Source organism: Balaenoptera musculus, chromosome 9 (genome assembly GCF_009873245.2).
Source record: "Balaenoptera musculus isolate JJ_BM4_2016_0621 chromosome 9, mBalMus1.pri.v3, whole genome shotgun sequence".
NCBI lineage: Eukaryota > Metazoa > Chordata > Mammalia > Artiodactyla > Balaenopteridae > Balaenoptera > Balaenoptera musculus.
In genome coordinates this window covers 57,535,314-57,563,053 of record NC_045793.1, presented here as the reverse complement: position 1 = coordinate 57,563,053, position 27,740 = coordinate 57,535,314, and the positions used below count along the sequence as shown (strand labels likewise).

The window sequence follows — 27,740 nt, the reverse complement described above, 5'->3', positions numbered from 1 at the left end:
ATGTACAGATATTTGGTATAAAGTGTTCACACACGGAATATATCTCTTATGTGACACTAAGAAAACTTTTAGGGTAACCTGCAACATCATATCTGGAAATAATTCCATGAATTCTAATTTTTAAAAAACTGTAAGATGATTTTCAGCTTTAGAATACCTGAGATGCGGTGTGAAAATACTGGTACAGATCACTATTCTGGAATGATGTATTCATTCATCAAAGACTCCTAAACAAAGGAGTCAGAATTTGGTTCACAGTTTATAAACTTTGTGCAAATTTTGTTATGATAACCTGTTACCCACAGAGGAAGTTATCCATAAACAAAAACAATCTGGTAGTTACTAATTTTATACAATCCATTGTAAAACTTCCTGGTCTGAAGCTTAACCAACCTGGAGTTAATGTGAACCATAACCAGGGTGAGTGAACATGATAAATTAACAGTATCAGAGAAAGCAGATGACATAAAGAGAGGTAACACTCAGTAATAACATATATAATTAAATAAAGTTTCATTGTTTTTGACATAGCCCAAGTGATGTAGTAAGCTAAATCATGGAGTTTCTAATCCATCTATGGTTGTTACCAAATTCAGCAATTCAAAATGCAACCCAGTGTAGAAAAGACAGTTTTCAGTTAATTTAAAAGATATTTACAGCTTAATATTTTTAAACAAATTATTTACTCAAATTCTTACAATCATTTGCTGGTTCCAATAAATATGACTATTTATTGACAATTATTTCTGAATTATATAAATGTGTTAATTACCAGCAAGTAAATCTTGTTTTAAAAAGCATTGATAGTGTAAGCAATTATCAAAATGGAGGATTCCCATCTGTGTCTCTGGTTTAAAGTCTGATTAGTGATTTGTAGTGATCCAATATTTTATATAAATACAAAATCCAACAATTGGCTTTCTTAAGTCTGTAAGGTATATGAGATTATAGATATCTTTACACATACAAATTTTGTTCAGAAATTGGATTTCATTTTAGAAGATATGCTTCTAAACACAAAATGTATTTTATGAACTATCTTAAGCATAAAAAACACAATTATTCACTTTTATTTTTTAAGAATAAATTATTATAATGCATTGCAAAATATTCACTAATGGAAATGCAACAATTTTTATTTACCTAACCTGTTACTTCACACTGTAATATAGAATCAATTTTATAAAGCAAAAGTTTGACCTACTGTGAAGTCAAAAGATTTATAAGGTAGTGTTTTCAATTCCAACAGAATTTTTCTGGGTTTTTACTTTTCCACAGAGCACTGAAATAAATAAAATTTTTTAGGGTTTGCATTAAGATATTTAAAGGGTTTCAAGTATTCTACAGATAGAGATTTTGGAAAACACTGAATTCTTTCCAAAAAAATAGCTATTTTAAGTTTTGTTTTACATCACTGTAGAAAGTCTAGAAGACTTTTCTTTTTCTCCAAAATCTCATTTTCACCTGAAATAACTGTATTCAGGTTTTCTCAGCAGGTAAAGTATACATTCTTACAAGGTTTCAAATTTCAGAATTCCAATAATGCATTTAAACTGAGCACCCACCGAATCGTGTTGTCTCCTCTTTGTGTGTGTGTGCGTGTGTGTCTCTTACCTTGCAGTTCTGTTATTTACAATCAATTTTAGGCTTTTTACCTCCCCAGAAATACCTTAGTGAACCCTCAGCATTTGCTAATCTCTTAATAATTGTGAACCGGCCAGCTCCTTCAAGTAGATCGTTAACCACAAGAGTGCCTGACAATTTCCAAGTCATATCCTCTGTCCAAAAGGAAAAGATAGGGCTTTGTGAGGCCGAAAGGAAGCGAAGGAAAACAAAACAAATGTAGCTCATGCTGAAAGTGAAAAGTGCTTGGACAGATTAGTATTTTCTTTTCTGCAAGGCGTCCTGCCAATTTTTTTTTTTTTTTTAAATAGAGAAGAGTTATTTTTTTGGTCTGATTTTTCAGTTTCTTGGAAAGTGTTGGTATTTACCATCCCCACCGGCCCCTCATAATTATTGTTGGTTGTTTTGTGTTTTTCCCATCCGTCTACATCACAGACTGCTGATACGCCCAGCCCGCCTCACTCTGTCAAAACCCCAACTCTGGGCGACCCTGGGTTTGGTAACTCCGCCGACTCCCGACGACACATCCCACTCTCCCTCTCACGCCTCTTATTTTAGTCGCAAGATCCCTCACTCCAGTTGCAGTGAAAGCCGGAAATTTTCATTGAACTCCCCCCTCTTTCTCGCCCCCCACTCGGAGCAGAGAGCTAGGGAGCGGGGAGGCTCAGAGCACAGCCGGGTCTCGGCCGCCTCCCCTCTCTCCGGAAGGCTTTAATTTGCACACTCGCTTGCCACTGAGCGCCGAGCCCCCAACCCCGCCGCCGGGAGGGTCTCCGGCAGAGTCGGCCTCCGGGGCCCCCAACCCCGCCCCCGTCGCCTCCCCGGCTCGGGCCCCGAGCGCCGGCCGGAGCCCCGCAGCCCCGTCCGCCCCCAGCGAGCGGCGCGGGCGGCGCCCTCCGCCGCCCCTCCTCCCTCCGCCGTAGTGCCCACCCCTTCGCCGGAGAGAGTGCTGGTAACTCCTTCCTCCCAGCCGGGTTACCTGCTCCGCGCCGCCGTGGACACGTGTGAAGGTCGAACTGATACCCGCAGCCCCTTCGCGAGGCCCGACGCGGCCGGGCCCCTCAGGTAAAGAGCTGTGCGCTCGGGTGGGTGGGCTGCGGGGTTGGGGGGAGGGTCCCCGGGGGAGATTTGGGGGCTTGGCCGGTGTCGGAGGCGAGGGTGGGTAGGGGGGACGGAGACGGTGGGGGGGCGGTAGGTTCTCGGAATAGGCTTTGGTTAACCCCTTACGAACCGAGGCGGGGTAGTTATGGGGGCTAGTTTTGGGGAGCTAAAGGAGTTTCTCCTAATCCGGCTAGAGGACGCCAGATTAGGACGCCACACGAGGAACGACCCCCAACAACGAGATCCTGTGCCAGCTCACACTTAGCCTTGCGCACAAGCGCACCCACAAACACTTTTTATCCAGCTTCTTCAAACGGAACTCAAGCTCCACTCGGAAACTCACATAATAATCCACATTTAGGGTTTAAAATGCACTGCTGTTGGGGACTCCATGGGGGAGAATGTGTTTCGGTGCCTTATGTTTATGTCCCCCGAAAGCTCCCCCGAAAGCTCGTTGAGGTACGGGTGTGGGCTCCACCTTACCCACCAAGAGATAAATGTTAACGCAGACTTCTTGCTGGCAACCCCTGCGGGCGTGTTATGCACACTTAGAGGAGTGCACGCAGGCGGCCAGTGCCCAGGCTGGAAGCCCCGCAAGGATGCACGCTTGCTTTAGTTTCCCAGTTTACTTTTCTAATTTAAAATATCGAAGTTAAAACGCACGCCCCGGGGTGAGCACCTTCGGGCCCAGCACCGCGCCCGTCAGTGTGCACGTGGGCGCATCTGCTTGTGCGCACACGCGGGAGTCGTGGTCCCCGGTGCGGCCTCTTGTCGCTGCGCTGGTGGCGACCCTTGCGGTGCTTGGCAGGCTTCGGGAGAGGCACATGAAGGATTTCATTGAGTGTGAAGACAGAGAGCAGAGACAGAAAGCAGAAGGAGGCGGCTGCAGCCTTTGTAGTCGCGGAGGAATGCGGAAATGTTGAAGCACTATGTCAAACTTTTTTGAAATGGGGTCAAGTCACATTCAGCCAGCGTGGGAAAGCAACAACAACAACAAAAAAAAAGTGGAGGAGAGGGGGGGAAAAGGCACTGCTGCTCCCGTTTCTCTCCGCCGGAGCCGACAGTCCGGGGAGCGAGGGGGGAGAGCCGGGGCGGGCGGTGCGGGGCCAGGCGGGGGCAGCGGGCGCAGTTCCCTGCGGGGGTGGGACGTCCCCGACGCTTCCTTCGCTGCCGAGCGGCGGTCAGGACTGGGGAGCGGAGGGGAGGGGGGGGCCGCGGGAGGGGGCGGGCTGCGCAGCCTGCGGCGGCTCCTCCGCTACCTGTGTGGCCCTCGGCCTGCCTCAGACCGCGGTGCTGGCTCTAGGGGCTCGTTCCTCGGCTCCCCCAGGATTCGCCTTCACCTTTTAAGGAGAGTTTTGAATAGAGTGAGTGTGAGGGTCTCTGTCTTTGCTGCGGGCCCCTCCGCCCGCAGACCGTGGGGGTCGCGCATTTTGTTTCTATAATGCCTGGCAGAAGGCGAGCGCGCCAGCGGTTGCCGGGCAGGTAATTCCGAGGTGCCCCGAGAATTTCGGACACGCGACTGTAGTGGCGAATGTCCGGCCGAGGCCAAAGCGGCGGTGGGGAGGAGGTTCCCTGGGTCCTGGATTGCAGCTGAATGGGAAGGGAAAGTGCGTCGTCCCCCCCCCCCCCGCTTTGTTGTGTGGGGGGCTCCTGGGGGGCCACTGGCTGCTGTTCGGACCCGGCCTTAAGCCGAAAGGAGAATGGAGCAGCCACCTCTGCTGCCTACTTTGGGGACGACCCTGGGAGTGGGGAAGGGTTCGCGAGTCCAGGCCTCAAGGGCGCAACCCCTTCTCACTTTCCCCTGGAGGCTCAGCATTTACTCCCCCCGCCCACCCCTTTTAAGGGGAGGCTGAGTTTTACTCAGGTTCAATCGGTTGAAAATTTCTAGGCGAGTCACGGTTATGCTGCCTTCCTTCTGAAGTTGTTCTCCAAGGAGACGACAAGCTGAAGTGCGGTGGACACCTCTTTCTCCCACTCTTAGGGTCCCGTGGGCGACTTCCCACCCCACCCCCAGGGCCCTGTCGCTCACCCACCCCCGAAGAGCGGGAGCTCCAGCCCTCCCCGACCTGATGGGTCTCCACCAGGGAGGTCCTCTAGGTCGGAGGAAGAATTCCGCTTCCAATCCAGATTCCTTTACCCTAAAAAGACCATTTGTGTGTGCAAGTCGTTTTAAAATGTGTCCTCGTAGAAAAACTGAAAGTGGAAAGAAAGGAAGCAATTTCCGAGCAGATGTCTGACCACCCCTTCTCGCACACTCCCAGCTTCGGGTTACAGGGTCCTGGGAGCCCCCACCCACATTCTGCGGCCGCACACCAGTGGACCCGCGGTCTCTCCACACCAGGTTGTGCACGACCCCGAAACGCCCCACGGCACCCCAGGAGCCCCTCTCCCTGCACCTCCAGGCCTGGGCAGGCGGGGAGGGTAGCAGCACAGCACAATGATATAAGGATAAATATTAAGCCGTGACATTGACGTGCCCGGCGCCTCCCCTCCCCCGCGCTCCCGGCACACTCTGGGCTGCTTGGCACGCCCCCTCTCGTTCCACTGCGTCTCGCGCCCCGCGCTCATCCCCGAGGGGCCCCTGCAACCTCTCCGCGCGAAGACGGCTCCAGCTCTGCGGGGAAAGAAAAGTAACTTCGCTTTTCTCGGAGGAACCAGGAAGGATTAAGCGGCCTGGGAGAGGGCAGGAGCTCGCAGAGGGTAGCGAAGGGGGCTTCGTAAAGGAGGAGGAGGGGTGTCTACAGGAACCCCGAGGAAGGCGCCTGGGATGTCTGATTACACTTTCTTCTTGTCCTCCCGTCTCCTCTTTTAGGTGGAAGGACTGTGGAGTGAGACGCGCTCGGGCAAAGACTATGTAATCGCCTTGGTGTCTGTACAGAGGACTGAGCTTCGGGGAGGGAAGAGGAGGGATCGGCTTGCTCCTCGGCGACTCGGCAGGCGGAGTTTCGCAGCGGCGGCACCAGGGTTGCGCCCGCCCGCGGGGAGGTCGCTCCATCCAGCCCCGGCGGCCGCGAGAGTCCGAGCGCCGGACCGCGGTAGTCGGCGGGGGTGAGAGAGAGCGAGACCGAGCTCTAGGGCGCGAGGGAGCAGGCCGGGGGGTCCGGGAGGAGGCGAGCGGCGGCCACGAGCGAGCCGAGCGCGCCCCCCGCCCGCCCCAGCGGCGCCGCGCCGGGCGGCGTCCGGGCGGCATGGAGAAGGACGGCCTGAGCCGTGCCGACCAGCAGTACGAATGCGTGGCGGAGATCGGGGAGGGCGCCTATGGGAAGGTGTTCAAGGCCCGGGACCTGAAGAACGGAGGCCGTTTCGTGGCGCTGAAGCGCGTGCGAGTGCAGACTGGCGAGGAGGGCATGCCGCTCTCTACCATCCGCGAGGTGGCGGTGCTGAGGCACCTGGAGACCTTCGAGCACCCCAACGTGGTCAGGTGAGCGGTGGAGCGGCGCCCGCGCCGTCGGGGGCCGCGCGCCGTGGGAGGGCCGGGCCTGGGATCCTGGGGCCCACGAAGATTGGGGGGCAGGGGGGCGGCTAGGGAGGCCCGGTGCGACCCGTTGACCTTACCGAGTGAGAGTAAGTTTTGTCGACAGAGCCACGAGCCAGAGCCGGTGACCTTGCCAGACAGCGAACAGAAAGACAAGTCATAAAATGTGACCTGCGCAGGCCTCCTTGCCGCTGTGCAAGTTCTAAATGTTTTCTCCCTGCCCACCCTGAAAGGGATCCAGAAAGATGGGCGTCTTTTAGGGACAGAACAAGCCAACCTGAGACGCGCCCCTCCAGCCCCAGCATGGTTTCCATGGACATTGGGGGAGTTTTTGAGAGAATGAGTGAGAGGTCTGAGGATATGGTGATAATTAGTAGAAAGAAAACTTTATTGTCGGGGCCTAGTAGAAATAAGGTTTAAAAGTGCAGAAACTTTTAAGAATAGTTTTGCCAGTCACACCTACAGTTTCTTTTTATTAACGTTGCATAATAATAAGGATTTCTGATGGTCTAAGGACTTCAGTGCTGATGCCCAGTTTGTGTCATTTAAAAAATTTCTTCCCAAAATGTTACCTGTTTGCATTACTTTATGTCTCTGGGCCGGCATAGTCCTTAGACTCCCTCTCCAAAGAGTCAGATGTGAGTCCAGGTTGTGGAATCTTTAGATTCTAAAGGTCCTGCCCTTGCTTTTCCTGGGTGGGTTGTGCTGGTGGGTGAGGAGGCACCAGTACTTATAGCCTCTCTTGTGTGGTAACCAGTATTAAACCAAAGTGTGTGTCACTTAAGATAATGATGTTTTCTTAGTGATCCTGGAATTTCCCTACTGTGTGTTTGACATTGTGTGGTGTGTCATCCTTTTCTTTTTAAAACAGAGGTGCATAGTTTCAAGCTGAAAAGGAATGCCCAGAAACTTCTACAAATCAGGGTGTGATTTTACCTTTCTCAACTCCTAAGGTAGTATGTTCGAAAAAGGAGGTCTTGAGGTCTTCTTCCTGTCTTCTCATCCGTCTAAGGGTTCTGTTCAACAGATATGTGTCTACTACTGTATGTGTGCTGTGGATGAAATAAGCACAGCTAAATATTTTTGTAAAAAGGTCAGACAGTTTAACATTAGTCATCAAAGCGGAGAGACCCAAGGCTGACCTTTGAAATACCAAGCCCTCTATAGTTTCAGGGAGCCCAAGTGTCTACGGAATCTTCCTGGGAGGTTTCAGTTTGTCTCCTCTTATCCCAGGTTGGATGATTTGTGTTGTGCTTTGTTCCTGACACAGTCAGACTCAGGCTAGAAAGCAGCAAAGAATCATAAATACATAAATAAAGTAGTAAATGGCTATAAAGATAGGACCCTAATATACCTCTATTTTAGCCAGTAAAGAAGAGAGGGACAAAAGATAATGAGACTGAGGGAATCAGTGTTTTAGGAAGATGGGATTATAAATAAAAGCAATAGATAACCTTTTGTGTGTATGTTTTCTTTGTTGAAAAACAACAAAAACCCTTTTGGGGGGTCTTTGTGATATTGGAGAGAAAAGTGAAGGGTACATTTTGTCCCCTGTAACTAGTGGAATCACCTAGACACTTCCCAAAGGGTGAATTCCACCACTAGAATTGTAGGTCCAAAGTTCTTGTTTTATTTTGTCTGTTACCTTTGGATAGTGTCCAGTTAAGGATGATTATCATGTATATAAATAAAATCATGTTCTTCCAATTGTAGCGGTGTTACAGAGGCACCCCGGTGTAACATCCTTTAAAAAGCACAATTTATTCTTGTGACAAAAGAAGGTTGTTTTTGTCATTGTGCTGGTAGATTTTGGCTAATCCATCTTATTCTCTTGATTTATTCTCTTGAGGTTGGTGTGTCTTTACAGATTTCTAACTAACCCATGTCTTGGATTCTATACTGAGAAATTTTAGGAGACTATACTTACAAGTTGAAGACAAAGGCATCATTTTCTAAAACTAATTTCACATGTTAAGTGGTGATGATGACATCTACCTCTTAAGAATTGTGAGGAGAAACTGAGATAGTGTATATGAAAACACTTTGTAAATTTAAGAATGCTTCAAACGTCCACGTATTATTTGTGTTCAGACAGGTTAGTGGGGCCCTTGCCATGGAGAAAGTTCCCAGTAAGGCATCAGTTCACCTGACCTTTCCAGTAGAACAAGTCATACTCAAACCCAGACGTTACAGGCTTTGGAACCAAGAAGCTGCTTGAATATAATGAGACTGTAGTTTGTCAGAAAAGACCATCAGTCAAATGCCATGAAATTCAGTGACACTTCAGAAAATTATTGATGATGTCATCCTCACGAGCTGCAGATCTCCATTCCGTTTTGTTTCCTTCCTGTTTCTTCTCTTCCACTTGTGCCTTGGGGCAATTACTGGCCTCCATGACTTACTTAGCTAGACTAGGAATTCAGATTTTAGAGGATGCTGATATTTGTTCAGGCAGGATCAGGAAGTCAAGGACAGGTGACAACAAATTCTTTCCTTTCAAGGGAGAGTTGTCAAAGTTGGGCCCCCAAACCTGTGATTTATTGTTGCCCTGCAGGATCCGTTTTACAGTCCTATGGCTGGCTCTTTAAAGGTTTCTTAAAAGGGCAGATGCCTTAATAAGTGCCTTCAAGTCACAAGTAATTGATCATGATTATAGGCACCTCCCACAGATAGTTAAGCCTCTAAGCTTGAAGGAGCATAATAAACATATTCATTTTTCAAAAGTTTAAGATTTAATTTTGATGGATTTGCCAGAAAAACTGTCTTGTTATTGCTGGCACTGGTACTGCCTGCATGCACAGGGATAGTGACTTGAAATTCTTGCTTACCTGTGCTTGATACATCCCAGGCCCAGGCTTGATCAGCCAGTCAGTGTCTGGGATGTAGACTTACTTGTATCTTGCAGTTGGTAATCCCAAATCCTGGAGACTTTGCCAGAATCAGACTTCAGTATCAGCTTGTATTAGAGCTTCTGCACTCCACAAATGAATCCTATTTTACATTCTGAACTAAATATATATAGTAGATAAAATAATATGTTTTATCAGCAATCTATTCATTCATCAAATATTTCCTGAGGGCCCAGTATTTGCCAGACACTGCTGGAAGCTGGGGATACATCAGTGAACAAGTCAAAAAAAGTCTCTACATTTACAGAACTTAACCTTGTAATGGGATGAGCAGTTCTTTTATCTTTTTAAAAATTCAGTTCTCTTTATTTCCATTGGTTTGTTTTGCTATATTTAAGCTAACCATTTTTTTCAGAGCATCTAATATTTGTGGTAATTTGGTTACCCTGAATTTGCTGATTGAATAGTTAGATAACTAAAACACTAATCAGAATCAAATGCTTTGGGGGGATTAAATTTCACTTTAGGCACATACCAAGAGATCTGTATAAGAAGACATTGACATGTAATTAATAGATACGAACATTTGAGCTCCACTTACTCAACAAGGATTTAGGAAGGACCTACTGTTTAAAAACCATGGGGTTAGGTGCTGGGAAAGATACTTGGGTAAATCATACCTGGCTACTCCTCCCAAGTAATTCCCCTGTTTTTGAAGAAATAAGATGATCATCATAACCCCGAAACATGGTAGTATCATGTCATTACAAAGTCCTGGTTAAGTGCTATCAGTGTTGTCTCCAGGGATTAAATTTGTTAGTGTAGCAGTAAAAGTAATTCAAATTCAAGTACTGGTTCAGGAAACTAAAACTCATGGTATTTCAGTGAGTAAACTTGTGTCTAAATATGTTAAATTATGATTATTAGCATATTTAATCACTGCTTAAAAACGCCAGAAAAATGCGTGCAGCTCAGTGATTATTAGATCATAACCTCGGGTGGGTTAGTTCATGGGAATCCTTCTGAATAAAAGTGTTGTTTTGTAGGTGAATAATATGTTTATTAGGGTTTGTTTCATTGAAGGCAGGAAAAGCAGGAGTTTAAATTGTCTTTTTAAATGTCAGTATGTGAAAAGTATGTTTGGTCTTTCATTCTCTAACAGTTCCTTGAGAAGTTCCAATTTATTGAGCTTATTTAGTAAATACACATTTTCACAATGATGTTCTGCCCATTCCTTGTTCCTGCAGAAGAACTTGGTAGTGCTGAATTGTTGCCATTGATTGCACTGTATCCTTCTTACACAACTATTATCACCATGGAATGACTAGAAGTTCTCTATCAAGGAGAAAATGGCTTCTAAAAGGGAAACTTGTATAAATGTGAATATCTCTTGGTGTATTTTCTTATGTTTAAGACAAGGGTAAATGGATATCTATGAAAATAGACTCCTTGTTAAAAGTAAATTACCCTTAAAAAAATATGCCTCACTATTGATGATTTCCTAGGAATGTTTTTTAAGAACGAAACATCCAGTACTCACAGTGTCGTTGGAAACTCATGAATATTAGGGTTGAAAGACTTCCAAAGTATCTTTCAACCCTTTTATTATTATAGATAAAGAACCTAAAGGTCAGAGGTCAGGCAGCTTGTCTGTCATGCCATTTTAAAGTCGTTGACTTTCTCTAAAATCTGAGTAGCAATTTTAAAATAATTCTTTTTGTTTGGTGGAAGAAGTTAACTCAAGTGAGTACATTTCTAGTTCGGAAAATATGAGCTATATGTAGACAAAGGTGATAGTTTGCCAGGAATAAATGACATATCAACTCAGGAAATTCCTGAATTCTGCAGTATGCCTTACTGAAGTAAATCTGTAAAAAGTGTGATGATTATCCATTAAATTCTGCTTTTAAGGAAGTTGGGTAATAACTATGATCATTTAAATAGCTGGAGTTAAATAATAATATGGGTAAATAATGTAGTTAAATAATTAAGTAATATTGAATTCATTTTAGACAGAGAATAGTTAAAAACATCTAAATGCTTGGTACTCGTCTTATGAATGAGCTATTACATAATGCGGCTCTGGCATCTAATACCCATTTAGTGAAATAAATACCATAATACTTGAAAATTAGGTAGCATAACAACCTCTAGACACCTAAGCAAATATGTGTTACCCATGCTTCTTGAAGAACTAATAACACGATTTCTATTTCTTATGAAGTTCAGATAAGCTTCTCAGTCTTCTTAGGACGGAAATTAATTGTGAGCTTCCTGCTGTGGTAGAACATAGCAAAGATGAAATCTGGGTGCAGGAGGAGTGGCAGTAGAAGAAGGTAGTATTGGTAATGTTGGGCTATGTTCAAGGGGCAGGAGGCGGCACTGAAAATGGACACAGGTGGTTGGTAACAAGCCTACCTACATAAAGGTTACCATTTGAGTGGTGTTCTATAGATGCTAAGTCTGCTGGGGCAGGCAGGTGAGCAGTCAGAGGGAGGAGTTTTATAAGAGCCACTGGGCAGTTGTTTTCAATGTCACCAATGTGCTACCATACTTGATTTTGTTTTACCAGCTGCACATGTAACTGCTCTCCATTGAGGTGAAATAAAGGCACCTTAAGGCATGTGGCAGGAATCTGTGTGTGTGCAGTAGTAGCCTGGAAGTCCATTTGGGATGGCATCATTATTAAACACTTAGTAGTTTACCTAAATTTGGACAATAACTGACTTTGTCATTTAAGTAGCCATTTTAATTATTGATTCCAATTTACCCTTCCTAAAGGATTTTAGTTCAGTAGAGTTAGAATCACAGTATAAGAATTTTTTCATTGAAGAGGGTCTTAGGTTTAACCTAATCCAACCCCCTTTGGCCTGTGTAGGAATTGTTTTGTAAATGCATAAAAGAATTGTCTTATTTTTAGTCAGCTATTTTATTCCATAATTATATGCATTGTAGATACAAACTGAGGATAACTAAGGTTGAAACGCAGGTTTATATCCAGTGTTAACAGGACAGGATGACTAATGGTCACTGCATATTAGAAAACATTCCCTTGGGATAGAAAAGTATTTTCTGTTTAATGACTTTATGTTTGCTGACTTGAAGACAAGGATTGTATGTATCTTTTATATTCCTAAATAACAGTGTCCGTACTGTTAGTTGCCCAGTATGTTTCCTGAATGAATGATGTAGAATAAATTAAATTATAAACCCCTTAGATGAGAACTTTTCATCCTTTTAGAGTTGCATATAGCATTAGTAGGTATCTCCGGCTAAACACTGGGAGATTATTGATATTAACTATACAGTATCTGTATACCAAGGCTATATAATAAGAGCATTCAAATACTTATTGATATTTTAAATTCTCCCTGTGACTGTCCATTTTTTCATCTTCAGTACTAGCTTCAACTTTGATAGGATTTCCCTGTGTTCTTCGTGGGCATTTGCTGCATGTATCCTACAGTCAGACTGACGAGTCCATTTCCCCTACATATATATGCTCCTTGCCATCACCTCTTCGACTTCAGTTGGGGCTGATCTCAGAATGTGTTCACAGTGTTCCTCCCTGTACCACTCTTTCCACCTGTTGAAGCATCCTTCAGAACCAAGCTCTAATGCCACCTTTTTTTGTGTGTGGTGTACTCCTTAATACCTTCATTTGGATAAAATGTCTGCTTCCTTCGAACCCTGACAACTTTGGCCCTCCCTTATGGCACATAGTATATGTCTGCTCTTTAATATTATTATGTCTGTTATTTAAGATATAATATTAATCTTCCCCCCACCCACCATTTTCCACACCCCAGCTGTGAGCTCCTTGAGGCAGGGGATGTGTTTTGGGTCATGTCTGTTTACATTCTACATCCAGTGGAAATAAAATGAGTAAATGAACAAGTGAATGAAATAATGGAAAGGACGTCCAGTTACTAAGGAAGGGACCACGTGGATTATTTCCATCACATGAATGTTAATACTAAGGAGTGTCAAATAAAGAGGGAAAATGGATCTGTGTATTGGGTTATGCTTACTTGGTTTCCTGGGAATAATAAATACTGAAAAGAGAAAGTTTCATTTTTGTTTTATTCCAATCTTTATAGTTTATATTAAAGTGAGTTTTAAAATTTAAGTAATTCCCATAGTTAACTGTACAGTCTTGGACTTAATTTACATACTGTAGAGAAGACATTCACATTAGGAAATGTGCACACATTCAGTAAAAGTTGAAAATGATTTGCACATTTTTTAATGTAAGAATATAGGGTATTCTGGATACACTTCAATCAATTGCTTGAATTCTTTTACTTTTTTTTCCCACTAATTTGGCTTTCTGTACTGGAAAAACCCTTGTTTTCTTGTTCCTTGCTGTATCCCAAGCACTTAACGTGGTGACCAGCATCTTGTAGCCCAGAATAAATAATCTGTGAATGAATGAATGAGTATGTGCCATCTAGGAATTCAGAATTGATTTTTTTTTTAGTCAGAATTGGGTAATAATGTCTGAAAGCATATGCAAGATCTATAGCTTTCAACAAGTATTTATTGATTATCTGCCATATTAAGCATTTTGTTAAACATGATTGACAGTGATTACAGAAAGTACCTACATCTTGAAATGTTTACCCCCAAAATGGTATTAACTCTGAAATTTGTTTCAAAATGGAGTAGAGCTGAAACAAGCTGAACATTGTTGAAGCTGTGGAAGTTCTTTATACTATTCTCTCCTCATTTGTATATATTTGAAATTTTCCATTGTCATAAGTTTAAAAAATGTTCCCAGTCATGGGCTAAGAGAATAATCGATTCTATTCTGACTCCTCTGTCTATTAGCTGAGTGACCTGGAGTTTCCCACAATAAAATAGAAATTATTACAACTCTTTTGACCTGAGAGTTACTATGATCAAATGGAATTATGTCTATGAAGGTCAAATATTACACAAATATAAGATCTTAACAAAACAAATTCTGCCCTTGAGTGGTTTATAATTTTGTGGAGGAAACTGACATGTACACAGATATCTGTATTGCTGATTGGTAGTGCTTTCATCCCCGCCCCCCCCAACAATGTGAAAGTATGAATGGAACTAGGTATTTCTGAAAAGTATTGGATTTATAGTAATTATAGTAAAGTACAATCTTTAATCTATGTATTGGTAATTTGTGTCGCCTTTACCCAATGCTGTATCCTGTTCATTAATGGATTTATTGTGGGCAGGTCTGAGGACACAGCACTCCTGAGAACACATTGTCAAAATTGTTGGGATGATTTCTTTTTTATTTCACTATTCAAATTAACTCAAAGAGGAGTTGAATTCTTTGTTTGTTCTTTCTCCCTCTCTTTTTAAATTTCAAAATCTCAAACAGAATTATTCCTTTTTATGTTACACATTGGAATTTCTGCTTGTTTGTTTTCTGAGGCTCTTATGGCATGACTGCCTTATGACATTTCAAATTTCGTTTCATATATTCTGTGTTTAAGTCATTAAGATCTATCCCCAGAAAGGAAGCAGTTCTCTTTCAGGGGCAGTAATCTCTAGTGAAATATATTTTTTATTTTGTTTCCTTTGATTGCTAAGTAATCTCAAAAATTTCTGTTAGGTATTCCTAATGATTAGTATAAAACATTTACTTTTCCTAAAATGTTTTCTTTTTAGAAGGTATAAAAGTGTAAAGTTGGGAACGTTAACACTTAACCCTGTTCAGCAACAGAACAAGAAAAACAAAAGACATCTTTGCATTTAAAATTTTAGGTTATTGTCTCTGACCAATACATTTTAAAACTTTTTGGTGGAAATCAAGAAACTATCTGAGTAGTTTCAAGGTGAGAGTTTTAGATGATGTCATCTACGTTCCAACTGTGTAGAATCACTTAAAGAAGTTATTAAATAGCCTTGGGTAAAAATGGGATGTTTTCTTGTTGAGCCATAAGAAACCAAGAGATAGATTTAGAGATTGGGCTAGAATGGACTGTTGTTGCTGATCATGAATGAAGTGTATTTAAATTATGGAAGTCCCCTTAAAGAACTAGGACAGCATCCCTTCTTTGAAATAACACACTTCTTACATATTAAGACATAAAAAAGAGTTGCGACATCCTGCTAGTCATTACAAATTATTTGAAGCCCATGAAATTTAATCAGTGGTAATTTAGCTAACCAAGAGTTCATTAGACTAGAACTTAGGGTTGATGATGCCAGTTGGGTCCTCAACTAAACCAGTTAGTTTTGCAAAGAGGAAAAGATTGACTCAGAGGGATGGGATTGGTTTCCAGGAGAACTATACAAAAGCATGGTTGATTCGGTGGTACCAATTCCTGATCCTAGAAAAACAGGATTTTTGAGATGAGTCAAGAGTCGCGTCTTTGTTTATGAAAAATGGTATAGTTTTTTTTTTTCCCACTTTAGTTGATAAAATAAAATTGAGAGGTGAAACCATAAGTAGGCCAGTAGAGAGTGGTCAAGAGATGTATCTTATGAACTGAAAGGACCACATGCTCATTAAAAGGAGGGAAGAATGTGGCAGAAGATGAGCTAAGTTGAGGTAGAGGTGAGAGATAGTGTATGGTGAAGATGTAAAACAGTGACAGAACCTGGCATTGCTTACGTAAATCTGAATTTTCTTAGACTTCAAAATTTGAAACCTAGTGATCTGAAAGTAGATGAAAATTCTGGCACATTTGGAAAGACCACAGCCAGTGCTTGTTGAATAAGTAAACTCAGACTATCATTCTTTTAATTCCATAATGATAAAATGTCATAGTTGTCTGATTGCTTTTTCTTGGGAGCCTTATTTTAGCCATCTTTACATTGTCCATTGTGCCTAGCACTCAAATATGTTGAAGTAATGCATGAATTCATATAGAACGGAAGTTACCCATTAGAACATAAGCTCCATGAGGGCAGGAATTTTTGTCCATTTTGTTCAGTGCTTTTATCCCCAATATCTAGAACAGTGCCTGGCACATAAATATCTGTTGAGTGACTTACTGAATAATTAAACTGTGAGCAAAGATTGCTCTTTTACACAAGTTTTATGAGAGTAAAATTGTATATTAACACCAAAATTTAGCACATATGTTATTTTTCTATTCACTCATTAGTATTGCATTTAAAATTCTAGGATTATATAGTATCTAATAATTATAGTAATAAATTGGATTATGACTTAGCGATTAGGAGTTATTTAATAATTTAATGATTAGCAAGTAGACTGGACACTAAGATATATCCTCTCTGAACTAATTCTTCCACTGATGTTTTCATTCAATTATGAACATAATTTTATATAAACAGTATTAACTGGCATTTTATATGGTCGTATCATTTGCGGCAGAATTGACTTAGATGTTTTGGTGGGAATTTTAAGACATAGTTTCAGATTCTCTGGGTTGTGAAATTTTATAAAAAGGATTGACATACATTCTCTTAAAGAGTTAGACATAAGTTGTAAAGTTGTATAAGCGGCTGTAGCTGTCCTTACAAGTGGCTAGTCCCATCATGAACCTTGTCCCAATACTCCTATTTGGTGCTGCCATTCCAAGCACCTTTCTTTTCTGCTTAGATTAGTTGATTATCATCATCTAAGGAGTCTGACATTACTTAGTTATGACTACTACTACTACTAATAATAATGGAAAGAAAAGGAGAAAAAAGCAAAAGAGGAAGGAAAAAAGGGAAGAATGGAATAGAATGGAATAGGAAAAGATAGGATAGAATAGGGTGAAAATCTGTGGTGGTCCCAGTCGATTGTCAGGTATGTTGCAAGGAGTTGTTACTAAAGTAGAATACCAAGGGAGTCATTTGTCATTTTTTATTTAAAGTAATTACATTTTCTGTTAAAGAAATTATTCTGATAAATATTGCTGTGTAGTAAATTACCCCAGAATTTAGGGGCTTAAAACAACCATTTTCTTATGTTCAAGGATTCAGTGGCTGGGGAACAGAGCACAGTGAGAATGGTTTATCTTTGTGATGTCTGAGGCTTCAGCTGGAGTTGACACAGCAGCTGGGCGTTTGATTCATGTTGAGATGATGTCTTCATTCTCAAGTCTGGTGTTCATGCAAGCTGGTTGATGTAGGCTAGGACCTGAGCTGGGGCTGTGGATCAAAGCACCTACACCTTGCCTCTCCATGTGTCCTGGGCTTCCTCTCAGCATCAAGGCTTCAGAGTAATTGGACTTACATGGCGGCTCATGGCTCCAAAAGCCACTCAGTGTCCTTAGGAACAGACAGTGTTACTTTTGCCAGGTTCTGCTGGTTAAAAGGCAGAGTTGAGAGTCTGCCTGCCATTGCAGGGGACACGGGTTCGTGCCCTGGTCTGGGAAGATCCCACATGCCGCGGAGCAACTGGGCCCGTGAGCCACAATTACTGAGCCTGCGCGTCTGGAGCCTGTGCTCCGCAACAAGAGAGGCCGAGATAGTGAGAGGCCCGCGCACCACGATGAAGAGTGGCCCCCGCTTGCCACAACTAGAGAAAGCCCTCGCACAGAAACGAAGACCCAACACAGCCATAAATTAATTAATTAATTAATTAAAAAAAAAAAAGTGAGTTCAAAGCCCCACAGATTCAAGGGGACGGGACATATATCATCTCTTATTAGAAAATATTAAAGAATTTGTGCCCTCCTTTTTTTGGTAATCATGACATTCGTGCTTGGTGATTAGTATAGAAGAGTATATGATAAAAAAGCAAGGCTCCTGTCCCACCTATCCCTATGCCCAGTACTCAGATACAACTTCTTTTAACTCTATTTTTGGTGCTTCTGGTAGTTCCTTCGCCCGTAAATGTAGATAATATGCTATGCTCTATTTCTTGATATCTAAACTTCAGATAATAGCTATTGACTTCCTACTCTGAAAGATGAAGATTTAGCTCATCAATACTACTCCCTGTTTATCTCCTTAATCTTTTGTTATATAGGGATATTTTTATTTTTTATAATGATTTAAAATAATATCCTTAAACATCATTTTTTTGTTCTTTCTCTTTTGATAGTATCTCTTGATCCGGCATTTAGTAAGAGAAGAATTTTTTATTTCCCTAACCTTTCCTCTACCTTTGTAACTCCCTTTAACATCACAACTTCTATCAGCTACTTTGCTAGAGTTGTTAAACATTTGCATTCTGTTTTGCAACCACAAGTGTAGGTTCAATGTTATAACCCTATGAGGCTGAAGGAGTCCTTCTTTCTTAAATAAAGACATCTGGATTTTCTTTTCTTATTCTGCATCACTTTAAAAAAATTACACCCTATTTTAGTGTACTGCTTTTTCAAACCATGACTTTTTTGTGTTGCTTTGTTTTTCCTGGAGTTTATAGTTGCCTTTCTGTTTTTCTTGTACTGTTTGCCTTTATCACAGCCTAAACTTTTTCTTTTCATACACTTCATCATACCGTCTGTTTCTGTTGAATTGCCCCATTTCCTGAAGTTTCTCTGAAGTTTTGGTTTACTTTGGGTTGGTTATTTACAGGCTTGATGAACAGTTGTCTTCCTGGGATTTTTTTCACTACTCCTCTGACTTAGAGCCACTCATTCCTGCATCCTGTCTCTTCCTCTTTAGTGATTCACACCCTTCTTTTGCTAATGTACATTTGTGAGTAACTTCCTAAGAAATTGTTTATGGGAGGTACACTTTCTGAATCCTCACCTATTTGGAAACATCTTTGTTGAACCTCTCATTAGATTATGACTTGACTGTTTTTAGAAATCTAGGATGAAAAATTTTGCCACAGAACATTGCTCTTTCTGTATTCAGTGTTGCCAATGAGAAATCATCTACCAATATGATTTTCTAACTAGTTTTTAGTGAATTTTTTTGTCTGGAAGCTGCTAGGCTGTGTTCTTCAGAAATATGTGACTAGATGTGGTGCTTTTTTAAGTTCAACTTGCTGGGCATTCCTTGGGATCTTTCTATGTGCGTATTTATTTTATTTTTAAAAATTACTTCTTTCTCTGTTTGTCCTGTTCTTTCTTTCTGAGTTTCTCCTGTTAGTCAGATGCTGTCTTTCAGTTGGGACCTCTCAGTCTCTTAAAGGTCAGTCTTACAGATTGATCTCTATGTCTCTTACCTTCTTTTCCTCTATTTTCTAATTATTCTATTTGTTTTTGGTTTTGCTTTGCTCTATTCTAAAGAAATCTTCTATATTATTTTCTAAACATCCATTGACTTTACTTTTTTTGCAGTTATATTTTTAATTTCACACCATCTTTTTTGTTGTTGTTCTCTGCTTGTTTGTTTTTTTGAAAAGCATCCATTTTATGGGTGTAATATGTTCTTTAATTGCTCTAAATTTTGAAAAAAATTCTCCATATTACCTCTGTTTTAGTCAGCATTTTGTTTCTAACTTTTTTGTTTTTCCTGTTGCTGGATTCCTTAAATGCCTCGTAATGTTTGGATATTCTTTTGCTTTTTTAAAAAATCAAGTTTATTGAGATATAATTTACATACAGTAAAAGACATCCTTTTTTTTTTTTTTTAATTTATTTTTGGCTGCGTTGGGTATTTGTTGCTGCCTGCGGGCTTTCTTTAGTTGCGGTGAGCGGGGGCTACTCTTTGTTGCGGTGCACCGGCTTCTCATTGTGGTGGCTTTTCTTTGTTGAGGAGCACGGGCTCTAGGCACGTGGGCTTCAGTAGTTGCAGGACGTGGGCTCAGTAGTTGTGGCTCGTGGGCTCTGGAGCACAGGCTCAGTCGTTGTGGCGCATGGGCTTAGTTGCTCCGCGGCATGTGGGATCTTCCCGGACCAGGGCTCGAACCCGTGTCCCCTGCATTGGCAGGCGGATTCTTAACCACTGTGCCACCAGAGAAGTCCCAAAAGACATCCATTTTAAGAGTGTGTTTTTTATGAGGTCTGACAAATTTATGCTCTCATATAAACCACCATCACAATCAAGATCTAAAACATTTCCTTTACCCCAAAAGTTCCCTTAGGACCCTTTGCAGTCAGTCTCCTTCCTCTACCTGGACCCCTGGCAACCACTAATCTTCTTTTTGTCATTATAGATTTTATTTGTCCTTTTTAGAGTTTCATACACATGGTATCAAACAGTATTGCGTTCTTTTGTATCTGACTTTCACAGATATTTTTGAGATTCATTCATGTTGACTCTGTCAGTAGTACGTTCTTATTATATGGATTTGCCATAATTTGTTTATCCATTCACCTGTTGATGGTTATTTGTGTTGCTTCCAGTTTGAGGCTATTATGAGTAACGGTGCTATGAACATTCATGTACAGATCTTTGTGTTGATATGACACATGCTTTCATTTCATTTAGGGAAATATCTAGAAGTGGTTTACTGGCTTGTATGGCAAATGTGTTTAATTTTCAAAGAAACTGCCAAACTTTTCCAAACTGGTTGTACCGTCTTACATTTCCACCAGCAATGTATGAAAGTTCCACTTGATTTGCATCCTACTCAACAGTTGGTATTGTCATTCCTTTTAATTTTAACCATTCTATATTAGGTGTGAACTGATACCACATTGTGGTTTTAATTTGCATTTACCTAATGACTAGTGTTGTTGAACATCTTTTCATTTGCTTATTGGCCATTCTCTTACCTTCTTTTCGGAAGTATCTATTCAAATATTTTGACCATTAAAAAACTGGATTATCCTATTGTATTATAAGAGTTATTAATGTATTCTGGAATAGTCTTTTGTCAGGTGTATATACTTGCAAATATTTTCTCCAGGTCTTTGGTTTGCCTTTTCATTTTCTTAATGGTGTCTCTCAAAGGGGAGATTTTAATTTTTCCAAAGTTTATCATTTTTTTCTTTGATGGTTTATGCTTTCTTTGTATCCTGCCTTTGCTTACCCCAAAGGCACATAGATTTTTTCATGTTTTCTTCTAGAATTCTATAGCTTTGGCTTTTATGTCAAGTCTATGATACATTCAAGTTAAATCTGTGTGTGGCTTGAGGTAAGAGTCAAGGTTCACCTTTTTCCTATATGGATATCCATCTGTTCTAGCACCATTTGTTAAAAAGACTGTGCCTTCTCCATTTTGAATTACCTTGGCACCTTTGTCACAAATCAATTGACCATATAAATTTCGGTCTATTTGTGGCTTCTCTGTTCTGTTCCATTGATTTATATATCTGTATTTTTGCCAATGCCATGATGTTTTGATTACTATAGTCTTACAGTAGGTCTTGAAATCAGGTAGCGTAAGTTTTCCAACTGTTTTCTTCTTCTTTTTGAAAATTGTTTTTGCAAATTTGCCTGATGAAATTTTGCTAAGAATTTTTACATCTATGTTCATGAAGGATATTCTATAATTTTCTTTTTTCTTAATGTCTCAGGTTTTGGTTTGGAGGTAATGCTGGCCTCATAAAATGAGTTAATAAGTGTTTCCAGCTTCTCTGAAAGATTTTCTGAAAGATTTCATGTAGCATTAGTATTATTTTCTTTTTACACAATTAATAGAATTTACCAGTGAAGTCATTTTCCTTATGGGAAGGTTATTAACTTCAGATTTTATTTCCTTAAGGGACATGGGCCTATATAGGTTGAATCACTTTTATAACTTGTGTTTTTCAAGGAATTCATATGTTTCATCTAGGTTTTTAGGTTTATTGGCATAAATTCTTTATCTTTATTTTCTTATCTTTTTTTTTTTTAAACATCTTTATTGGAGTATAATTGCTTTACAATGGTGTGTTATTTTCTGCTTTATAACAAAGTGAATCAGTTATACATACACATATGTTCCCATATCTCTTCCCTCCTGCATCTCCCTCCCTCCCATCCTCCCTATCCCACCCCTCTAGGTGGTCACAAAGCACCAAGCTGATCTCCCTGTGCTATGCGGCTGCTTCCCACTAGCTATCTATTTTACGTTTGGTAGTGTATATATGTCCATACCACTCTCTCACTTTGTCACAGCTTACCCTTCCCCCTCCCCATATCCTCAAGTCCATTCTCTAGTAGGTCTGTGTCTTTATTCCCATCTTGCCACTAGGTTCTTCATGACCTTTTTTTTTTTCCTTAGATTCCATATATATGTGTTAGCATACTGTATTTGTTTTTCTCTTTCTGACTTACTTCACTCTGTATGACAGACTCTAACTCCATCCACCTCACTACAAATAACTCCATTTCGTTTCTTTTTATGGCTGAGTAATATTCGATTGTATACATGTGCCACATCTTCTTTATCCATTCATCCGATGATGGACACTTTGGTTGCTTCCATGTCCTGGCTATTGTAAATAGAGTTGCAATGAATTTTCTTATCTTTTTTTTTTTTTTAATGTATTTATTTATTTTTGGCTGTGTTGGGTCTTCGTTTCTGTGCGAGGGCTTTCTCTAGTTGCGGCAAGCGGGGGCCACTCTTCATCGCGGTGTGCGGGCCTCTCACCATCGCAGCCTCTCCTGTTGGGAGCACAGGCTCCAGACACGCAGGCTCAGTAGTTGTGGCTCACGGGCCTAGTTGCTCCGCGGCATGTGGGATCTTCCCAGACCAGGGCTCGAACCCGTGTCCCCTGCATTGGCAGGCAGACTCCCAACCACTGCGCCACCAGGGAAGCCCTTCTTATCTTTTTAATGTGTAGAATCTGTAGTGATGTCCCCCTTTCATTTCTTTTTTTTTTTTTTTTTTTTTGGCTGCATTGGGTCTTCGTTGCTACGCGTGGGTTTTCTCTAGTTGCAGCGAGCGGGAGCTACTCTTTGTTGCGGAGCATGGGCTCTAGGCGCGCAGGTTTTCTCTAGTTGAGGTGAGCGGGGGCTACTCTTCGTTGCGGTGCGTGGGCTTCTCATTGCTGTGGCTTCTCTTGTTGCAGAGCACGGACCCTAGGCGCATGGGCTTCAGTAGCTGTGGCACGCAGGCTCAGTAGCTGTGGCTCGTGGGCTCTAGAGCGCAGGCTCAGTAGTTGTGGCACATGGGCTTAGTTGCTCCACGGCATGTGGGATCTTTCTGGACCAGGGATTGAACCTGTGTCCCCTACATTGGCAGGCAGATTCTTAACCAGTGTGCCACCAGGGAAGTCCCTCCCCTACCTTTCATTTCTGATATTAATAATTTGTATGTTCTCCCTTTTTTTTCTTGATAATACAGGTAGATTTTTGTCAGTTTTATTGATGATAAACCAGTTTTTGGTTTCATTAATTTTCTTTATCATTTGTCTAGTGTCTATTCCACTGATATTTACTTTTAGTTTTATTTCCTTTTCCTACTTACTTTGGGTTTAATTTGTTCTTATTTTTAGCGTCTTAAAATAGTAGCTTAGTTCATTGTTTTTACAATTTTCTTCTCTTCATTTTTCTTTTAATATTTATTTACTTATTTATTTTGGCTGCGCTGGGTCTTAGTCATGGCACGCAGGATCTTCATTGCGGCATGTGGGATCTTTTAGTTGCAGCATGCAGGCTTATAGTTGCAGCATGCAAGCTTCTTAGTTGTGGTATATGGACTTCGTAGTTGCAGCAAGTGGACTGTTAGTTGGGGCATGCATGCAGGATCTAGTTCCCTGACCATGGATCGAACCTGGGCCCCCTGCATTGGGAGTGCAGAGTCTTACCTACCAGACCACCAGGGAAGTTCGTCTTCTCTTCTAATATAAGCATTTATGTTGTTTTATTTGCTTCCCACAAATGCTGACATATTGTGGTTCCATTTTCATGTGATTCAAAATATTTTAGCCCTATTTTGGTGATTTCTTCTTTGACCTGTGAGTTATTTAGATTTGTGTTTTTAAATTTCCAAACATATACAGGATTTTTCAAATACCTTTCTGTCTAATTAAATTCTTTTGTGATCGGAGAACAACTCTATATGATTTTACCTTTTTAAAAGTTAAGACTTGTTTTGGTCCATATAGTCTATCTTGGCATTTGTTCAGTTTGATTCTTTTAAAAATATCTCCCATTTTCCTCTCATTATGTTCATGTTTTCCTGTAAGTCTTTGAGCGTATTTATAATAGTTGCTCTAACGTCTTTGTCTGCTCTTCCATAATCTGTGTTATTTCTGGGTCTATTTCTATTGATTGATTTTTCTCCTGGTTATGGGCTACATTTTCCTATATGCATGCATATCTAATACTTTTTTTATTGGATGCCAAGCATTGTGAATATTACATTGTTGACTGCTTGATTTTGTTCCATTCTTTTAAAGAATGTTGAACTTTGTTCTGATGGGCAGTAAAGTTACTTGCAGTTCAGTTTGATCTTTCCAAGGCTTATTTTTAGTTTTTGTAAAATGAGGAGGGGAACTACTTTACGTTAGGCTTTACTTCACGTCTAGTTAAGGCCCACTACTAAGGTGGCATTACCCTTTTGTGGTCTCTCCTCTTTGGTTAGTGGGAACTAGAAAGATTTCTTGCCTCGTGTGAGGTCTAGGATTCATTCAGTTTACGCCATCCTGGTAATTGTTCTTCCTCAGAAGCAGTGTTTCGCCTGGCTTCATGCAGTTCCACATGTGCAGGTTGATATTCAGGCAAGAGCTCAATAGATCCCAGGTAGATTTCTTTTTTTTTTTTTTTTAAAGGTAAATCTTTATTTATTTATTTATTTATTTATTTTTGGCTGTGCTGGGTCTTCGGTTCGTGCGAGGGCTTTCTCTAGTTGCGGCAAGCGGGGGCCACTCTTTCATCGCGGTGCGGGGACCGCTCTTCATCGCGGTGCGCGGGCCTTTCACTATCGCGGCCCCTCCCGTTGCGGGGCACAGGCTCCAGATGCGCAGGCTCAGCAGTTGTGGCTCACGGGCCCAGCCGCTCCGCGGCATGTGGGATCTTCCCAGACCAGGGCTCGAACCCGTGTCCCCTGCATTGGCAGGCAGATTCTCAACCACTGCGCCACCAGGGAAGCCCCCAGGTAGATTTCTGAAGCTCTTTTTCTGGGTAGCTTTTTCTTCAGTACTCTGTCTCACAAATTTTAGTCACCTTGGCTTCCCTGTCTTCTCAACTCTGATCTCTACCTACTCAATTCAGATTATGGACCTCACAGGCTGTTCCTCCTCCCTGTGCCCGTGGTTTGGAAATTGCCTCCAAGCATAAAGCCAGGGCAGTCTAGGGCTCACCTCATTTGTTTCCGTTGTCTCAGGGGTGCAACCTGTAGTCCAGTATCTGAAAACAGTTGTTTCATATGTTTGTCCAATTCCTGGTTGTTAATGGCGGGTGAATAAGTCTTAACCCTTTTGCTTTCTTACTGCCTTGTGTATCCGTTAGTTTTTATGAAAACTGGGTAGGTGGTATAGCTATTTTTGCCACATTCCCTAATTTGGAGGACAGTATAATCATCTGGAAAGGAGCTATAAATGTAGAAAAACATCATCTCTTTCTTCCGTTACCTGTTGCACCTGGCTGTCTAAATTCATTATCATTCTAGATTTTCATGCTGTTAATATTCCATCCCTAAAGCCAACAGCTGGTATAAACCCATACACGTGTAATAACTAATTGGCATCATACTGGGAATGTTAACCAGTTGATTTTTCTTAAGAGAAAAAAACTGAAAAAATAAACTCACTATGAATTAGTTCTTTGCAGGAATTTCCCATGTCTTGATGATTTAAAAGAATAAATTTTGCATGTAAATGAATTATTACAAGCTTAATTGAAGCTTGTTGGATACTCAAGATTACTCACTGTAGTGTATTTTTGATGGAGACAGGAAGTGAAAAAGCAAGGTCTATGAGATTTTTGTGTGTGTGAAGTCGTTTAATGTTTCTCATTGAGGCTTTGGTCAGTAGGGTAAATGACTCAAGGTATCTGTTGCTGCTTAGCTGTTTTTAAGGGGGAATTTCCCCCATGTTCCTCCCCTCCCCAAAATAACTAATTATATGCTGGAAGTTTCAATACATTGTTCACAGTTTGTGAAGTCAGCATATTTCTGGAAGCTCACTGTGAATGTAATTCTTAGCTGTACTAATGCTTTTGTTTCTCCATCCCTGCAGCCAGCACTGTACTGTAAGGACACAATTCTATCGCTATTTTTTTTCCCCTCACATTTGATGTGGTAGTTTGCATACAGCTGCAGAGTAGACAGTTACCTTTGAAAGGAACATTTGGCTGCTCTAATTTGATTAAAGAAAACCACCTCAATCATTTCTAGACTGAGAACGTTTTCATTTTAACTTGGCAGTAGGAGTTGGGAATGTACTCACTGTGCTTAGATATGTGGGAGAGCAGTCAGGGAACAAAACCAACTGCTCAAATGAAGAAAGCTTTGGTGCAAATTTTTTTTTTTTTTAAGGCAAGCAGTGTTATATAGGATTGATTCTCTTTTGGTCCCAAATTTTCTACAACCATGGTTTTCACCTCCTTCTCCTTTTCACAGTTATTTACTTAGGAATTCCAATAAACTGATTCTGGCAGGGGTAAATTACTACCCTAACACGATTTGAAGGACTTTGAAGTCCTTAAAAATTATCCCATTTTTGTATAGAAATAAAACCCCAAATCATAAATGACTGTGAATTGAATATGCTTTCTCTGCCACTGTCGGGAATGGCCAAAAAAGTTTTTAGACCATGGGTATGCAGACCAAGGTTGAGAATTTAGTTGTAGCTTGCATAGAAGAAAATTTCTCCCTTTCAGAAGCCTGCAGCCCCAGTGCTAGGCAGTTATCTCACATGTGCGTCCTTCGATTCTGAGATGGAAGATCTGATCACCCGGTTAGTGTGACAGTTGAAAATATATTCTGCTGATTGTGGGTTGGCATCAACTTCATAGATATTATTGAGAATGACTGAGCAGGGGCTTAGTCTCTGTCAGGTAAACCATGAACAAATTCATGAAGCACAGTTCAGTAATTTAATGTATGGTATTCTTGGGAAAGGTACTGTGTGGGCATCTTAAATTTGAAAGTTTGAGTGTGAAATATTAAATGGGCCTTTGGAGACACAATGACATTATTATTTATTGAACAGTCCATGCCCACAGTGCCCATGTCTTGGAGCTGCTATCTGATATGATGTCTGCCTGGGACTTGCTATCTGAAAGAAAACTAGGCAGACCTGATAGATTCCTGCTGGACTTAATCACTGTCCAAGAGAATGAGAGATGCACAAAATATTAGAATTCGAAGAGCACTTTATGGAGTTCAGCCACCTATTCCATGAACAAAATCACTCTCCTTCAAAAAAACCCAAAATATTCCAAGTGGTTGAGTGGTTGTATTAAGGACTGTTCAATAAATGTTTGCTGTTTGATAGAGCTGTGTTGTCATCGTGCATTCTTCTCCATCTTCCGCCATATTCAGGTGCTGGAGTCATTTCTGCATTTAATCTCAAGACGTATGCACTTGAAGTCACCCTAGTCTTATTCTTCTTTTCGAGAGTCAAGGGCCAAGAAGCAGTCTTCCTGTTCTGTTTTTACACACAGTAGGGAGAGTGTAAATCTTTTTAGTTCCATCTGCATCATCAAAGTGTATGAGAATGGTAAAGGGACTGAAAAGATTGACTGCCCAAAGGCCACTGCTAAATCGGGGCTTGGGGGCTCAAGGTTTTTGGTGGATACAACTTTGTAAATGTAAGTCAACCCCTGGCTAGCTCACAATGCTTATTTGTTTCTTAATATAACTGAATAATATACTACAGTGCAATAAAATATTGCAAAAAGTAATGCTTGCTGTTTTTGTTTTGCTCAGATCCTAAATAGCATCTTAAAAATAAAATGCTGATGATTGAGGAAAAGTTGGTTTAATTTGAATAAGGTATTTGGAGACTTATGGAGATTCTGGAGGAAAA

The 27,740-nt window shown here is 41.2% G+C and overlaps 1 protein-coding gene across 5 annotated transcripts in view; it reads left to right on the top strand.

The window, feature by feature from the left end:
- Positions 1-2,545: 2,545 nt before the first annotated feature.
- CDK6 (cyclin dependent kinase 6) overlaps positions 2,546-27,740 on the top strand; it is a 234,894-nt gene continuing 209,699 nt past the window's right edge. For 2 of the 5 annotated variants that reach the window (XM_036863081.1, XM_036863085.1), the window contains exons 1-2: positions 5,284-5,424; positions 5,537-6,145. In XM_036863081.1, the coding sequence (XP_036718976.1) occupies positions 5,913-6,145 (233 nt within the window). In that variant the 5' untranslated portion in view covers positions 5,284-5,424; positions 5,537-5,912. Of the gene's footprint in view, positions 2,689-3,975; positions 4,089-5,282; positions 5,425-5,536; positions 6,146-27,740 lie in introns of those variants that run through there. The other 3 variants (XM_036863082.1, XM_036863084.1, XM_036863083.1) reach the window with 3 other exon arrangements.